The sequence below is a fragment of the Rhinolophus ferrumequinum genome, chromosome 8 (assembly GCF_004115265.2).
Source record: "Rhinolophus ferrumequinum isolate MPI-CBG mRhiFer1 chromosome 8, mRhiFer1_v1.p, whole genome shotgun sequence".
Taxonomy (NCBI): Eukaryota; Metazoa; Chordata; class Mammalia; order Chiroptera; family Rhinolophidae; genus Rhinolophus; species Rhinolophus ferrumequinum.
Window position 1 is genome coordinate 5,537,298 of NC_046291.1, and position 17,796 is coordinate 5,555,093.

General features: G+C 55.1%; 1 protein-coding gene across 4 annotated transcripts in view; it reads right to left on the minus strand.

Moving 5' to 3' along the window:
• Nucleotides 1–512: 512 nt before the first annotated feature.
• DGKD (diacylglycerol kinase delta) overlaps nucleotides 513–17,796 on the minus strand; it is a 100,180-nt gene continuing 82,896 nt past the window's right edge. For 3 of the 4 annotated variants that reach the window (XM_033111879.1, XM_033111881.1, XM_033111882.1), the window contains 12 exons: nucleotides 16,658–16,768; nucleotides 14,793–14,889; nucleotides 14,483–14,590; nucleotides 13,400–13,513; nucleotides 12,350–12,484; nucleotides 11,935–12,086; nucleotides 10,269–10,380; nucleotides 10,093–10,185; nucleotides 9,139–9,258; nucleotides 3,290–3,407; nucleotides 2,013–2,143; nucleotides 513–1,213 (listed from right to left, as the gene is read on the minus strand). In XM_033111879.1, the coding sequence (XP_032967770.1) occupies nucleotides 1,124–1,213; nucleotides 2,013–2,143; nucleotides 3,290–3,407; nucleotides 9,139–9,258; nucleotides 10,093–10,185; nucleotides 10,269–10,380; nucleotides 11,935–12,086; nucleotides 12,350–12,484; nucleotides 13,400–13,513; nucleotides 14,483–14,590; nucleotides 14,793–14,889; nucleotides 16,658–16,768 (1,381 nt within the window). In that variant the 3' untranslated portion in view covers nucleotides 513–1,123. The remainder of the gene's footprint in view (nucleotides 1,214–2,012; nucleotides 2,144–3,289; nucleotides 3,408–9,138; nucleotides 9,259–10,092; nucleotides 10,186–10,268; nucleotides 10,381–11,934; nucleotides 12,087–12,349; nucleotides 12,485–13,399; nucleotides 13,514–14,482; nucleotides 14,591–14,792; nucleotides 14,890–16,657; nucleotides 16,769–17,796) is intronic. The other variant, XM_033111880.1, reaches the window with a different exon arrangement.

A 17,796-nucleotide genomic window follows, 5' to 3' on the forward strand; every position in this document is an offset into this window, starting at 1 on the left:
CCGAAGGGGCCTCCGACGGTGGCTGCAGGGCGCCTCTGCCCTCCTGCCCAGTCCCCTCACTCGGTCAGCGGCCCCGGCCACAGGCACTAACGCCCAGCCCTCCCCTTCGGGGTGTGGAGCCCCGGCAGACCCAGGGGCTGGGGTGCAGGTCACAGAACCCCTTTCCAGGGTGATGGGAACCCTGTGAGGTGTGACGGACTCTGAAGGGGAGAAGGGGGCAGAGTCCAAGGCAGTGAGGGCTGTGGGGGGCGGAGGGCGAGGGGCCCCAACACCTCCAGGGACGCGGGGCCTGGCAGCGACACAGCCACCCGAAGGCCAGGCTCTCAGGACGGCCCGACCGCCCCCCCAGGACCGCTCTGCAGGGTGGCAGCTTGTTCTGCCCCAGAAACACTGCCCTAGAGGCCACACGGCCTGTCCCGCCCGGGGACGCGGCCGGCCGTCGGGGGTGCCCGGCCCCAGGCAGCTCTGTGCCGGGACGGCCAGGGCTGCGTCCCCACGCCCGCAGCTCAGGAGGGGCTGAGGCATGGGGGGCACGGGGGGGGGGGGGCAGCCGGGCAACCTGGCGGCCTGGCTCGCAGGCTTGAGGACCATCGAGCTTTCTCGTCATGTGGCGTTAAAACGAACAGGGCTACGAACGCTCCCGCGCCCTTTCAAACCAGGCGAGGCGCGGCCTCCGTGGAAGACCTTGTTCACGAACGGACATCAGCAGTGGGCGGCCGCGGGCTGCTGAGGAGCCACGGAATGGCTGGCGGGCACCGAACTCCCCGGGTGGGGGACGCGGGCTCCTGAAAACCGCGGGCCTCGTCTGAACGCCCGGGAGACAGTGCCACAGGGACCGGAGCCCCCGGGACAATCGCGTGCGGCCCAGACAGGCCGTTTCTGCTGCGATGCCCGGTGCCCCGGACGGGTCAGCGAGCGCTGGGAGGTGGTGGCACCGTTCACCCCCCACGCCAGGCTGAAAAGGTGCGTGTCCAAAGGTAGCTGTGTTGGTGTGTTCAAGACCGCGGGGCTGGCCGGACGGGGCTCTGAGCGGCTTGCTGTGGCGAGCGGGGGGTAGCACCATGACAAGGGCCCGGGCCGCCTCAGTCGCAGGAGCGGAGGACGCAGGCCGAGAGGGCGGAGGCTAGGCCTCGGCGGCAGGGGGGCTCCGGCTCAGCTCCTTGATGCCACACAGGATCCGCTTCATGTGGCCCACCTTGGTCACGCCGAGGTCCTGCAATGAGAGCAGCGCCGCTGACGCCAGGGCTAGACAGGCGGCCCACGCAGCTGAGCACTCGGAGTGGAAAGGAGGAAACGGTGACACAAGCTGGAACCGACACACGGAGTGACAGGCATGCAGACGCCCCCACGTCACTCCTGTGACCCCATCACTGACGTCGCTCAGGGCCAGTGAACAAGACGAGACCAAACACAGGGCTGGCAGCAGGTGGACCCCAGCCCAGGACGCGGCCCAGCGCGGGGCAGAGGCAGGTGCGGGAGGTCGTGCCACCTGAGCTGGGCAAGGTGCTGCCCCCGCCCCCCCACCGTCCCTCCCATGAGACAGTGGCGAGCTGGCCCAGGCAGCACGTGGACCTGGGCGCGGGTGACGTGACTGTGCTGGAGGAGCCAGCAGGTCTCCTGGGCTATAATCGACTCCGTCACCAACAGAGGGAACGCTCTATGCTGGGGTCCCCTTCACCCATCATCACAGAGCTACTCAGTTTGACTTATCAGCGAAAGGCTGTGTCCCCCCCAGAGTTTTCACTGGTAACAGAGTTCACCGGCCACTCAGACTAAGCAAAGCACGCTCCCGCCATTAAGTCTGCTCTGGCTCCGCCTGGCTGTGGGGGGGGAGATGTCACTGCCAGAGGCAACGTGGCCGCCCGGTGGCCAATGCCAGCTGTGACCCCCGTCGTGCACAAAGGTCTCAGAAGCACTGTGACAATCTGACGCTGGCCAGGTCACAGGGAGGGGACCGAGGCCAAGCTGCGGGGATGCCAGGTATGGGTACCCGGGGGGCGCTGTGGAAGTACCTTGAGGTCCCTCCGCTCCAGGTGCAGGAGCTCGGAGCCCCGGATGTCGTGCCGTGTGAAGGTGTCCTTATACTCACACAGACTGAGGTGCTCCAGCCAGGCAGCAACCTCCTCTGTGCCCCAGAGGTGAGCTGTCAGAGACGGAGAAGCACGAGTGCAGTGAGTGCCCCGCACCCAGCAGGCGGCGTCCGAGATGCCCCAGCAGCCGGCACCCAGCAGCTGGCACCCCAGCAGCAGGCAGCCGAGACGCCCCAGCACCCAGTGCCCCAGCAGCCGGCACCCTAGCAGCCCGCACCCAAGCATCCCGCACCCCAGCATCCAGCGCCCCAGCAGCCTGCACCCCAGCAGCCCACACCCAAGACCCTAGCAGCAGGTGCCCGCCACCCAGCCACAGGCGCTGCCCCAAGTGGTGCAGAAACCAGCAGGGGAGCCCACTCTCAAAAGGCAAGACTGCAACAGGGCTGGTCTGTTCCTGCCAGGTTGGCCATAAGCCTCCCCGACATTTCCCCGTGTCCCAGGAGGGACCAGCACCAAACCAAGAGAAATGTGGGTCTGACTACAGCTGAAGCCAGCTTTCCCTCCACCTTCTAGAGGGTTCATTCACTTCAGGAAACAGCAGGAAGGGAACATGCAGCGATTTCATGTAATCAGAGCCACCATCATTAAAAGAAACCCAATTTCTGGACAAACATGCAAAGAAGAAAAATCATGGGAGCCATCCTGACTGGTAGCCAACGCCACCGCAAACCCAGGCGTGGGGCCACCTGGCAGCCGGGAGCACTGGGACAGCTATGCTCAGGGCCAACCCTTCAGATGGAGTTTACCCCCGATCTACTGACCCAAAGGGAAACTGTCCTCTAGTGACATTTTCTATTGCTCTCACGGCCCACACTAGCTGCTGGCCCAGGATCCCGGTGGGGGGCTCTGATCACCAAACCAATTAATCAAAAATCAGCGCCCCCCCAAGACGAAGCCGCCTGGGGGGTTCTGTGTCTCCTCCGTCTTGTCTTGTCACCTCTGCTGTCCTCCCCCGACCTCGCACCCTCCATCTAGGGCAGGCGGGCGGCTCCATGGCCGGTCACCCAGTCTGCATGGAGTTCAGGGTGTGACCAGGGCCAGCACCTGGCAGAGCAAAGCCAGGGCACAGATCGGTAGCTGCAGACAGATGACAGCACAGGCCGTGATGGCGGGTCGGGCCCGGGGCCAAGGCCCAGGGAGAAAGCAGACGCGGGAAGGGCACACAGCTGGCAAGGGCGGCCAGAAGGGGGGGCAGGTACCAGGGGCTCCCAGGCTGCTGTGCGCTTCTCTGTTCTTGTTGTTTTTCTCCTTCTTAAATTTGGTCACCAGGCGGAATTTCCCGCTGCGGCTGCGTTTGGAAAGATCCAGCATCACATTCTGTGGTGGGAGAGGAGAAACACTGAGAATCAGACCCCAACTCACCAAGGCCCGAGTAACAGCTCTGGAGCTCAGAGGGGCGGGCGGGGGCCTAGGCGAAGATGCTTTGTCCCGGGTTTACTTATTTTGGTGTTCTTCCTTGATTTCAGTCTTGTATTTATTGTTCATTTTTAATGCCTTTGAAAGTGGTTTCACAGTGAGCACCGTGTATTTTTATCTATTTTTTCATTTTAGAACATGCATTTCTCATGTGATTAAAAAGCTGTGTAAGTATTACTTAAATATTAGTATAATTACAGAACTATAGTAAATAAGTTATTTAGCCAATCGTCTAGTGTTCCCGGCCGGCTTTGACTGTGCCACAAGCCTCTTTCTAAATAAAGCTTCTCCTGCAAGTGCACTTTCCTTGGATTTACTCTCAAAGGCAGCACCTGTGAGGGAAGCAGGAGTAACAAGGGGACACTGTCCCGTGGTGCCCCTCCCACCCCCCAGAGAACTCCAGGGGATGGACGAGCCAGTACTGCTCGGCGTCACTGCAACCTTCCTTCCTGACGGGCCTGTGACCCCTCCGCTGTGCACACGAATACACACACCTGTGTGTACCAGTCTGAACGCATCCTTTCCTTGTTTCAGGCACCCCAGCTTCTTCCTGCCCTGGCTGCCTGGATCCTGCCTCAGGGCCCTGTCCCCACACAGACCCGCAGCCTCATGACACACTTTCCGATCCGACAGGGACATCTGATCACATTGAAAACACCTCCACAGGGATTTTCGCTGGAACAGCACCATAGCTAGAATTTGGCAACCACACGCGTCTTCCCACCGGGGACGGCTGCCGTGGGGGCCGCTCAGTCCTGTGAGCCCCTCAGAGTTGCCTTCGTGCACTTCTTACCGCAGGCAAGTCATGTGTTTTATGTTTCCACAATGAAAGGGACGTCTCACAGCGACATTTTCTCACCGATCATGAGTACTCAAGAAACTTGTTTTCACAACCTTCTTATCCTTGGTAAAATGACCCATGATGGATCCGTTAAAGCCCATTAGCTCCCGGGGACATCACAGCCACAGGCTCTTCTGTCCCCACAGGCTGGAGCCCACTCCACCCCCAGTGCTTCCTGCAGGAGGGGGTGACTGAAGCGAGAGGCAGCCGTTCTCTACCACAATCTAAAGAGCACCCTACTCCCGACTGTAATTTTTTTCTCCTGCACACATGAGTATTCCATCTATTTCTGACTTGTAATGTGGGTGTCCTCATGCACTCACAAGATGGAGCGGAGTACCAACATGCGCTTCGTCTCCCCCGCCTTTTAAAATGAACCAATTTCAGATTTCAAATTACGCCACCCATAGACACTTCAGTCAACTGTGAGACAAGAACACTTTGTAAAACTGTTATCACACTGACACCAGCACCAAAATCCATTTATGTCCAATGAGCTCATTTATATCAAATCTCCCCAACAGCTTCAACCATTTATCCTCAAGGTTGGTTTGTCTGAATCAGGACCCTAACAAGGGTCCTGAGCTCTGTGGCCCCCTTTCCTTCACCTACAGAGAAACCAGCTGTCTGTCCTGTAGGCTCCAACTGATGGCTCCCTGCGGCGTGGCTGGCCCCACTCCTCCCTCCGTGTGGAGCTGCGTGGGCAGCTGGGGACAGGGACAGGCCAGTGCGTGAGGATGTCACCGGGCTGGCCCACTCCATCCCCACACAGGTTACAAACCCGCCAGGGGATTCCCCAGGGCATGCAGAATGAATAGCCTTTCAATCCTGCACTTTCCAGCTGGAATTCTTTTAAAAAGAATTTCTTTCATCAGCTATGATTTGTATGGATCTACTGATAATACTGAATTTTGGAATCAATGTGCTAGTTTTAAAAAATGACCTGTGGAAAGTTCTGGACATTTGTTTCACAGCGATGTGAATACACCTAACATGACTTGAACTGTACACTTAAAAATGACAAAGATGGTAAATCTTAATGTTTTTTCACCACAATTAAAAAAAATGCAAACTGGGACAATGTCCATCTTTTTCTACCTTTGATACCGTTTCTTACATATGGAAATTACATATTCCCTGACATTTTTCCTTTGAAGGTAATATTTAAATTATTTTTTCAAGTTGTTCTGTGGCTATACTTTTAAAACGTCTTCAGATTTCAATTTGTATAATTTCAATTTTTCCTGAAAAATCAAGTTTCATCAACATTTTAAACTTCATTAGCATTTCTTTGATTGTAACTTGATTTACTGTCTCATCTATTGTTACATTCTCCTCATAACTTCATTTTGTTCATTTTTCCCTGATTGTATTTGCCGGAGGGTGGTTTAATTATTTGCTTTCAAAGAACCAGCACATACATTCATCACTTTTTTTTGCTTTCAAATAAATGCCTTTCCTATTTCTATGCGAGTAGAAACGCAGCACCATCCCCTCCAGATCCCTCTTGCCCTGTGGACCTCACCCCCATCTCTTCCCTTGGGTGCGTAGGAGCTGACAGCGGCCAGCAGAGGGGGCCCAGGAGGGAGCACGGCCCCCGCTTGCCTCCCAGGACACTTGGCTGCGACTTCCTGCTCCAGCCGTGCGCCCCAGCAGTGCGTGCACTGTCCTAGCTGCCTGCAGAGGGTTTTTGGTTTTGAAATTAAATGTGCTATTAGGCGCCACCTGTACTATTGCCCACCTACTCCTGCAAGAACGAACACCTGCACCGTCCCACCAGCCCACATCTGGGAACCCCAGAAAGCAGGGCTGCTCTAGACATGGCTCAGGGGACCCCATTAAATCAGACAGCCGGGGGCACTTGTGCGGGTTTGTGTGTGTTCCCGGCATTTGGTGATACTGGTTTTGGAAACATTTTTAGGTTTAAAGCATTGGAACCACAATCCCTGTGACATGGGCTCTGAGTGCTAAGACCAGACAGTCCCAAACAAGCCAGCTGGTTGGCCACCCTGCAACCAGGCCCTAGGGCGCGAGCCTTCCATGGCAGCAGCTGCTACACGGCCGGCCCTCCATCCGTCTTCAGAGGCACTCGGTGTGGAGGAAGCTACCCGCTGTGGGCAGGGCAGGGGGACACAGGGGCTGCAGCTGAGCACGCGCGGTTTCTACCTTCCATGAGTCGCTGAGGTGTACTGCGTCCCAGGGTTGTGCTACCCAAACTACACCTGGGAAAGAACCAGCTTTAAAATGTCCAGTCCATAGTTGGCTGGACTAGAATGAAGTGTGACGAGGTAAATTACTAGAGAAATGTAACTGGAAAGGACATACAAACTACCAATTGCTTCAAGTTTCTACATTCTTCCTCTCAATTTCTATGATGAGAATGAAGCGTTTCGTACTATCAGTAGCCCTGGTTTAGAGTATGATCAGATTTTGAAAACATCCTACGGGCAACAGAAAACATATTCCCTCTTACAGAGTATAGAATTCTCTCTATAGAGAAACATGATACATTTGTGTATGCATGTTTTTATATGTAAATATTCTATATGTAAATGTATTCTTTCAACTTTTTTGTTCAGATGCTGTGATACGGTTTTATTTGATTTATCATGGGCTGACAGTGATGGCTCACACCACAATTTGGTTTCTGTCACTTTCTCTCATTTCGAGAAGTTTTCGCTTTATATACTTTATGCATATAAATTCAAATTCAAATTTCGGAGGTAATCACTGAAAGACTAACCAGAGAGCATATATTCCCCAACTAGTAGAGGGGACAAACAGAATTGTGTGGGAACAAGGAAAGACTCATCAATCAAAACGGAGAAATTAAAAGAAACAAAAAGGACAAACAGAAAGCACAAAATAGGATAAAAATATATCTATATAGTATTCACTGATAATATGAGAAATGCACACAGACTGAACTCTCCAATTAAAACAGAGTACTAGACTGGATAAAAATCCAACAATGTGCTGTTGATGAGAGACACTCCAAATAAAGTTTGAAAGTAAAAGCATGAAAAATAATAGACCAAACAAGTAGACTTGAAAATAAAAAGAATGACTGAAAGTCTTTACATAATAATACAACCTATATGCACCCAATGACATAGCCTCAAAATACCTAAAGCAGAGATACATAAAAATCACAAATTGAGACATCTATATCCATGGCCGGACTGTTCAATAGTAACTGACAGATAGCTCAAGACAAAAAATAAATTTTATTACAAAATTATTATATTTTACCAATATCAAGTGATTCCCCTATATTTATTACCTTCGGTATGCAATTCTGTTTTTATGTTAATATTGTTAATTTGGGATTTTTTTTATTGTGTTTTCCTGAAATTATTTATTTTTAATCTTTTTGTATCCTAAGGTTTCACTGGGAGTACAGGAGAGAAAACAAGGCTCTTTTTTTTTTTTTTTTTATTACAATCTGAGAATAATTTGCTTTAAAGAGGGGAATCTATAATATCATTTTCTGTTATCTTATTTTTATGTTAGCTACTTCATTACTAGTCCCTTATTTTCTTTTACAATATAGACTATATTTTTTATTTTTTGTAGTGATTTGGAAAGACACAAATCTTTTCAGTTCTATTGGAAACTACCTTTCGGCTTTTAAAAAATCATCACTGACTTCCCTAAACATCACTGATAATTTCCCTAATTATCAAAGTCAAGAACTTTTTTTGACTTTCTTCCACCTTCGGAGGAGGAATTTAACGTGCTTTCATTCCTCTGTCAGTGTCCTCACCCAGCCGCCCCAGCTCACTGCCCACTTCTCAGGCTTTGATAATTTAATCTGGAATCACAAGGCCATGTTATTATTACATCTGTTCAATGTTTTATATATTATTTTAGTAATTTTTTCTACACGAAAGTTTTACTATATTTATAATTAACTATATAAGCAATTGTGATGAGCTTGGCCTGTGTTTTTATACCGAAATGTCCTCCTTCTTAAGTTGCTGAGCCTTGTTGCCTGGCTGGAAGGACAGGGTTTGGATGTGTCAACAAATGCCTGTGTATTCAGAGGACACTGGATGCTGGTGGGCCCTCCTCTGTCCCCTCACCCTACTGCTGCCAACAGGTTGTAACAAACCAAGCTGGCAGCAGGAGTGCCCACTGTTTCTAGTGTCTAGCGGTTACCTTGTGAGATGTGTTACCCTAAGGGGAACTTTTCTCCTGATCCATTCTGCTCTATCCTGAGAGGGAGGCCATCTAGGGTTTGCCTTAGTCCAGACACTGCCCACGAAAACCAACCATTCAACAAGCACCTCCCATGTGCCCTGCTGCCTGCCGTCCGGTGCAGGAAGGAGGTGACTGCATCTCAGGACGCACACAGCGGGGGTCCTGTCTGTCCCAGCTACAGGACCTGTGGCAGGCTGGGGTCTCTAAACACGTGTACAAGGAAAGGGGGCTGTGCTGTGAGTCACACACACCCACTCTGTCCGAAGCGGCTGTGTGTCTGACCAATGTGTCTTCACATGGGGGCAAATCGTGGGGCAGAACCCAGCTTCTTTCTACCTATTTCCTGGTCAGCCCGCAGTTCTGCTTCCATGAGCGACATGTGCCTGTCGTCAGGTCATTCTCAACACCAGCTCCCACTCCTCCCTCCTGCCAGTTGTCCCCCACACCCTGAGGCGTCTGAACAGACAAGTCTTCAGAAGCCGCATCAGGGGCTGCAAGATGGACCCCCCCCCCAAAGCTGCGGAGAGTGCACTGAATACAGGCCCTGAAGGGAGAGCCTGGGGCGTCCAGGCGGAAGTGACCACATACCTCTTCGTCGCTGGGCTCCGTGGGCTGGCACAGCCACGGCGTGTCCACCAGCTTCCTGAGCTGCTGGTCCATCTCGGCGAGGGCGGCCCCGAGCCGCTCCTTCTGAGGCGTGTCCAGCTGCTGCTCAGCGGGCAAGGGAGAGACACGCCACGTGTCAGCATGAGGGCCCGGGTGACAGCCACGCCCTGTGCAGGCAGGAGGCTGGCCACCGGCTGCGCTCCTCAAGGAGTTCTCACAAAACCCTCCGTGGAAACTGAGTCGCAGAGCACTGGCTCAGGGGCCCACGGCTCCTGTCCTTCTAAGTAGCATCAGGCGACAGAATTAAACTCTTTCATAAACAAGGCAGCAAAGCGAGCTTATCCGAAAACCCCGTTCACAGGGCCGACACTTCACTGGCTTCCGTTTGCCTGGGGAGCCTCTGACGGAAAAGGGGGATGGGACCAGCCACCTGCACCGAGGGCAGAAGTGCTGAGGTGGCCAAGGAAACAGCCGTGCTACGCCCGGACAGCACGGCATTTTGGAAGGAAGGGCACAGGGTGTGAAACTGGACTTCTGGGCGGCCCCCAGCCACGTGACTTTTAGCACGCGACAGCACCTCCTTGCCACCCCATCTCGTGCCTTTCCCTAGTGCCGCCTCTACAATCCAGTCCCCCCCACCCCGGCGTGCGGCCCGTGCTGCCTCCTCAGCCAGGATCACAGGGCTGAGTGAGAATGGGCCACAAGCACTGCTGCCGAGAACAGGCCACAGGCAGCTGGGCCCCACCTGCGGGTGTCTAAGGGTGACTCGTCTACAGTGACAAAGGAGTCCCGCACAGGGTCTGACACTACAGGTGACGTGGCTGAGGTGCGGCAGGAGGGGCTGTGCTCCAACCCCGGTCAGATCACACGAGATCCAGATTCTTAAGGCCGGGAAGTCAGGCCTGCGCGCCAGCGGGCACGCCCCACACAGCTCACCAGGGCCATCCTCCCGGCCAGCAGCAGCTCCGTCTCGCTGCGCAACGCCTTGATGTTATTCACCATTTCCTGGACAAAGCTGCAGTTCAGCCCCTGAGAGGAAGCAGAACAGATGCCCTGTAGGAGGCCCGAGGGCTGCAGGAGCCCCGAGAAGCGAGACCGCAAAGGCGAGGCACCTCCGTGGCTCTGGGCCTGCTGTACACGCGGTCCATGGACTTGGAGCTGGCATTGACGGCATGGGCGAGCTCCTGCTCCACGTCTCGGTGGCATTCAGCGATCTCCCGGATGCTGGAGAGAACGAGTACACGGCACTCAGGACAGATGCAACCTCACCTCGCTGAACAAAAGCCCACGTTCTACCCAGAGAACCAATGTGGACCACGGCTTGGCCAGGATGAGCAGCACAGAATGACCCTGTCAATCATTTGCTGACCAATGGCAAACAGAGGAGGTCTTACGTGGGAAATCTGACATCAACATCCAAGTTTTTCTAAAAACTCGATCGGGGAAGAAAATGCCCCAAATGAGACTGACACCTCATAAAACGGCAAACTGGCAAGGAGCACGGTTTGCAGGCCTGCACGTGGACCCCTGACGCTTCCTGGAAGGGGACTCTGCCCATCCCGCTCCGCAAGGGAGACGACAGAACCCTCCTCTGACGGGGACAATCCTGGTTAAACGAACGGCTCTGGTGCAGGACACAGCCCCAGGCAACAGCCCCGTGGCTGAGGGACCCACACACGTTCAAGGCTGAGGTTGGGCATGAGACCACCGGGGCCAGAGGGCAAGCACAAGGCAGGGAGCCAGCTGGGGGGAGTGGGGTGCGGAACCCCTGTCCTGAGTGTGGGGAAAATGGGGACTGCTGACATGGCAAGGACCCCCTCCCAGCAGGCCCCTGGGCAGCCACAGGCTGGGAGGTCCCGAGCAGGAAGACAGGAGCTCAGCTAAAGCCTGTGTCCCGCAAGGAATTGGACTAATACTTGAGGAGCAAAGCCATCAGGCCCGGTCATACTGATCTGACAATGGAGAGCTGGTGGGAGGCCCGGGGGCAGAGGTGGTGCCAGCTGCCTGACATGGAGAACGCAGGGCACAGGACATGCTTGCGGGGAAGCACAAAGCCAGAATGGGTACCCAGAAGCAGAAATGCCTGAGGGACCCAGGCTGGCTACGGCCTGCTGGCTGAGGGGCTGCTGCCTGGGGAGAGCACGTGAGGGCTGCAGAGCCCAGGACTGGCAGGACAGCACTGCTTCCGCCGAGGGCAGAGAACGGGACAGCAAGAGAGAAGCCCACACAGACGGCCAGGGCGCACGGCCAGCGTGTGACCTCAGGCGGGACGCTGAGGCAGGAAGTGAAGTACAGTGAGACAGAACCAGACCGCAGCTGTAGTCACTGGATGTGGCAACGAGGGGGCACAGGTCACCAGGCTGAAGCCAACTTGCTGGAGGGAGGCAGAGCGCTGGCAGACACACCAGGCGGCTGGGGAGGACAGTGGGCAGAGCACTGACCACCGTGCTGGGAGGTCCACAGTGGCTCCAGGAGCCGCTCAGAGGCCGAGTAAAAGGAGGAAAGGCCTTTGGCTCGTCTTTTTTTTTTTTTAAACTGTAAGAGCCGAGTGCAAATCTACCCTCTGGGGTAGAACAGAAGTGGGAAGTGGACTGTTCTCAGGAGTCCAGGGCAGGTTTTCAGATCTGGGAGACAGCTCTGAAAACATCTGTGGGTTTAAGCTTCCATCTAGGTAAACTCCAAGCAATCTCTGAGAGACGGTGAGTGGAAACAAACCAAAGCCACGGGCAAGGAGCAACCCGGCGGGAGGCTGACCGTGGGGGGAGGGCGAGAGCCCACCTGTGGATGAGGGCCCCCGCCGCCTGCCCAAACTGGTCCATCTGGGTGGCCTCCTCCTCAGACAGGATCTCCGGGTGCAGACAGAAAGACGGCGGGCGGGGCAGCTCGCACTTCTGCTTGTCTTCCCAGGACTTCAGGGTGTTCTCAAATGCCTAGGGCATGGGAACCAGCGTTACAAACCTCCTACTGCTCTCGAGAGGCCAGGCGCATCTAACATGGACAGTGACGAGTGGGACAGCAGCAGGCCGACAGTGGGGAGGGAGAGAAAACTCTTTCCTACACTGGGGAGGAGCAATGGGCCCAGGAGTTACCACCACGCTGGCTCAATCCTTGTGTCTAAAGTATAAACTCCTAGAACAAAACATTAGAGCTGCGAGGTCTCAGAAGGGGCCCGGGGCCCGCAGGCAGCCCTTACCCGGTCTCTGGTGAGCATCTGTGCCCGGTTCTTGTGGACGATCCGAATGCAGCCTGGGGGCTGGACCCAGGCCTCTCCATCCACCTGCACAGGCACGCCCTCGTCCCCCAAGATGGCGATCTTCACTGTCCGACACTGAACAAACATCGCAGCCGTTACGCATGCCCCGGGCTGACCAAGGAGCCTGACAGCCGTCTGCCCTGCAGCCTTCCTGTCTTATGCACCCCGCACACGCGGCTGGCCTGGGGCAACCACAGCACAGCCGGTCCCGCCCTCAGGGTCCCCTCACCCAGCACTGCATCTGTGACCACAGTGAGGACTCAAACACGAGTGCCTGGCCCAGGGTGGGGGCCTCCCGCTCCCAAGAGCCCTGGGTCCCTGCATACATGCAACACGCCCAGAACAGAGCAAATGGCCAGCAAGTGGTTCACAATGGACTGCTTGTCTTTTTAACACAAAATGCTGCCAGAGTTAAAACTGTCACTTCAGGCAGCCTACTGTGTGGACAGACTGGGGCAGGAAGGGCTGCACAACACAGCCTGGGTGGGGCTCAGGTCAGCTGCTGTCCCCCAGGTCTGTGCGTAGGAGCACCGCCCTCCCCAAACCATCACCAAAAGTAAGTAATGGGGGGCCCCGCCCGGCTTCCGCCCCCCAGCAGAACTGCAGAGCAGCTGCGGGGGCCACACCTTCTCCACCCACCACATACACTCAGCCTCCTCCACTCAGGGTCAGGCTGTTGCTTCTGAAAGCTGAGTCCAGGCCAGGCCTGCGTCATCTCAGCAGGACGGAGCAGGACACAGGGCACCCACAGGGCAAGTCAGGGCAGGTGGGGGAGGGTGGCCCCAGTTTATAAAGAGTAGGTTTTAACTGTCAAGTAGGCAGGTGAGAAGGGGTCTCTGGCCTCGGAGGCAGGGCCGGGCGGTCCTGGGAAAGCGTCAGTCTCCTGGGCTCTATCAGGACACTTATCAGGGAGGGCGAAGTCTCTGGGCCAGGACCGGCCTCTCCAAACGTCTCCCAGGTCCCTCCCAGCTCCAGGACCGTGGCCAGTACCTGGGCAATCCGGTGATGCTGCAGCTTAATGACCCGAGAGACGGCCATCTGCATACTGCCAAACACAGCAACCACCTCCAAGATCTTGTCATCGAAGGAAGGAGCTGCGAAAGTCTGAAACGGCAGGGTCAGAGCTGACCTCAGGGTCAGAGCTGACCCCGCGTCGGAGGGGACCCCGTGTCGGAGCTGAGGGGGGCGCCAGCGCCCGGGACACGCCCCCACACGCGGGTAGGCTGCCGCGTCGGTAAAGCCAGGCAGGCCCACGACGAGACGTGATGTGTCCTAACTAAAGAACCCCTTCCTAATATCCTGGAACCAGCTACTCGGGATCAAATTCCGGCTCTGCCACTTAGGAGCCCTGTGACCTTGGGCAAGCTCCTGAAAGTTTCCTCATCTGTAAAGCGGGATAACACCGGTGTGCTCCTCGAGTGGTGGTTATGAGGGCGGAGTTACTATGTGCACAGACTGAGAACAGTGACCAGCACACAGTAAGTGTACCGTGTTAACTATCTTGGTTAATTCTTAAGTACAAAGGAAGCCATGCTCCTGGTTAAAACCCTCAGTGCCTCCCAGTTCTTGGCACAAACCCAGAAGTTCTTCCCGGGCTTACCTAACCCTGAGGAAGCCCTGACTTCTCTGTACTCTGCCCGCCTGCTGTGCACTGCCCTGGGCAGCCGCTAAGCCTCTCATCCGCTGCACCCTCTGCCTGGAACAGCCCCCACCCACCCACTTGACCTGGCTAACCCCAAGTCATCCTCAGGTCTCAACACAGATGTCCCCTCCTCCGAGAAGCCTTCCCAGATTGCCCCAAGTCAGGATTGGGTCCGGCTTCTGCGGCACACTTGTGCCTCTGACAACATCTGTTCTGCCTGGCCCCCCTCCTTGTGAGCAGGGGACCCCATCTGTCTTGTTCTCCACTGTACCCCCACTGCCAGAAGGAAGGCGTCCATCCCTCTACATCACTGACAGAGCACCTCCAGCGCTGCGCTGACACTCTGTCAGGGCCCCTTGAAGGGGCTGCCTCTCTGGTTACTCCCACCCCTCCCCAAGCTTGGGCCCATGTCACCCAGCACGCGTACGTACATCATCTTCCTTGGTGCCCCCCCAGAAGTTGGTCCCTCCGGCATAGCTGGGAATGTTGAGGACTGCAATTCCCTGGAGGCTGGGGAGTGGGATGGGCCTCCCGTCACACTGAGCAGTGGAAACGCAGGACAAGGAAAGAAAAGAGACATGCAGGGCATCAACCGGTCCTTCTCCACTGGCAACCCGCTCCCAGGGCTGAGGAGGCCACGGCCGGCAGCTGGGCTCCCACTGAGGGACCAAAGGCCGGTGTCCACCAGGAGTAATGCCCCCAGGAGACCACACAGGCCCCTGACCGCCTGCTCCTGCTCACCTCCAGCAGGACCTTTTGCTCCAGGTTCTTGTAGGTTCTGTGCAGCAACTCTTTGGTCCCGAGAACCCCGTACCACATCATGTTTTTGGTGCGACTCCTGGAGATGGAAAACAAAGAGCTGACAAGGGCTCTGGCTTTCTTCCTCCAGTGAAGTCCAGTCACTGCGGCAGAACGTGGGGATGGCGCCTGATCCAATGGGTCAGACTCAGCACTTCCTTACGGTGGTGACACCTCGGGGGAGGGCGTGCACTGGTGTGGTACCCACGTAAGATACGCAGAACAGATGCATTTACTGACAGGACATTCTGCTAGAAAGAAGTATCCCCCAAGAAAGTAATCACACCCCGAAAGGTAAGAAAGGTAAGGCACAACACAACTTCACCAAAATTTTATAAATGATGGGTTTTTCTGACTAAAATTATGCTTACCTTAGAAAATATGGAAAGCACAGAAAAGCACAAAGGAGGAAGTAATCTCCAGAATCCCCGCATCTGCATGCTTCTGTTTCCTTAGTCTTTCCCAGGTATGCGATTTACCGGTGAGATAACCAGCCTGAGTCCTCTGCCTGACCCACTGCACTTCCCTGTGACCCAAGCACGACTGATCTCCAGGGGGACAGGTCCCTACGTTGCTTATCAAATGAATCTTTGACCAGATGTGGCTCGTTCCCACTCTGAGCTCTGTAAATTACACGGCAGTGGGCCCTCTGTCCACGTTTCTAGTCAGTTCTTTGGGACAGATTTGCAAAACTAGAATTCCTCTAGGGAGACCTTTTGAAAGCTCTCGATGAAACTCAGGGAAGGTTCTAGCAGGGTCCAAAGGTTCTAAAAATGTGTCACTTACAGCCCTCACCTGTTTCACTTGCTAAATTCTATGAATTTTAATGCCCTTTGCAGTTATTTCTGGACCAACAGGGCACTGTGAATGACAGGCTCCCACCAGCGGCTGCGTGCCAGGATGCGCGTGGCATTCTCCTCCACACACGGCCCGCAGCTCCAAAGCTTTTGGAGTCCTGAGCGTGATTTGATTTCCCCAGGAATGTCCACCTACGTACAACGCGGACAACTCCTCAGGTGCGAGCGTGACTCCCTTCCATCCAGCCCCCTGGAGGCTTCCTTCCAAGTGACGGTGGCAGCACACGGGGGCACACGGGCCTCCCGACTCTCGCGTCAGTGGCTCTTTTCTGCACAACTGCATACCAGCTTCCCCTCCCTATTCTACAACGTCAGAGCTGAACAGTCTCCTGCTCCAGGAGATAATGGGGGGTGGGAGGTGGGAGGCATTAACTCCACACTTCTCGAATTTCCAGAGGAGACGGAATTCCTACTTCAGCCCGGGAGGAAAGCTCCCCATTTCTTCCATTCTGTCCCCAGGCCGGGAAGAGCAGAGAGATGGCAAGTTAGGGGGAGAAACTGAACATCCCAGTGAAAGCCCTCAGGACCTCTCACGTGGCCGTCTTCCTGCATAAGGTGCATTCTCGTGGGGCAACCCACCCACGGGCGACAGCTGGGGTGATGAACACACAGACATCCTACCAACGACGTGGGGGACCCCGCACACTGTTACCTGCCCTGTTCCCGCCTCCCCACAGACTTACGACTTGGAGACTTGGCCTGTTCCATCGACTACTCACACATTTTCTGGTGTTGATCTGCCCCGAGCTGTCCCACCCTGGGAACCCTCCTCCAGGCTGGCCTCCTGGATTTTCCCACACATGTGAAAGCACCTCCACTTTCTGACACATGGCATTGGGGCTCGCCTTTGCCTCCTGCCTAAGGACTCTGCACATTCCTTTACCCTCTGGCTCTGGACAGTACGTCTCCTGCTCCAGAAGGAGAAAGGACGACGTGAAGGACATCACCCACCTGCACTTCTCCGGGTGCTCATCACGCTTGTTGTTGAAGTCCAGGGATATCTTCGCATCCAGGCCGATGCCGAAGTAGTTGTTCATGACACACTTCTCTGTGTAGCACTCGCTGCAAAGGGGGTTTCGGGCCAATTACAGCAACCTGCTTATTAGCTGTTTCACTTCACAGCCTCCCACCCTCCAAGCATTTCTTTCTAAGGGCAAAGCTCATAGCTGTTTTTTGTTTGTTTTTGGTAACAGTGTTATTGAGAGTTAACTCACATACCATATAACTTACCCATTCAAAATGCACAATACCATGATTTTAAATGCATTCACGGACTCGTGTAACCATCACTACAATCCATTTCAGAACATTTCATCACCCCAAAAGGAAGCTTTAGCCGTCGGCCCCAACCCCTCCCTAGCCCCCCGCAACCACCGATCTGCTTCCTGTCTCTATGGATCTGCCTCTCCTGGACATTTCACATAAGTGGGACCACGCAACACGGGGCCCTTCGCATCACGCTCCCTTCACTGAGCACACTTTTCAGGGTTCATCCGGGTTCAGTGCTCATCTCTTTAAAGGCCAAATATCAGTCCATTGTAGGAGGGACCCCATCTTGCTTAGCCATTTATCAGTATGGGCATCTGCGCTGTTCACTCAGCGCCAGGGTTTGTGAACATTCGCACACACGCTCTAGTGTGAACGTGTGTTTCACTTCTCTTGGGCCTGTCTCAGGCGGGGAACTGCTGCGCCACGTGGAAACTCGCGGTTCTCAGGACCTGCCGGACGGTTTCCCAAAGCAGCTGCTCCATCTCACGTTCCCATCAGCAACATCCCACCTGATGATTCTGCGGCACACCTGAGACGCACACCACCTGAACCCTGGATCTCAGAATGTCCCTCAGACACCCCTAGGCCCAGTCAAAGCAGCTTTCAGACGTGACACATCCATCCCCACTCCTGTGGCAACATGCTCCCCTTTCCTGTGCCCTCTGCTGGTAAGACTATTCCATCCCAGCTTCTCACCCAGCCCTCACCCTCCTGCCACGGAGCCAAACCCTCCCATTACCATGGCCCCCGGGTCACAGCTGGGGGTGCTCTGTGGACCCTGGTTCCTCTCCAGGACAGATGCGTGATGGCAGCAGCCCCTG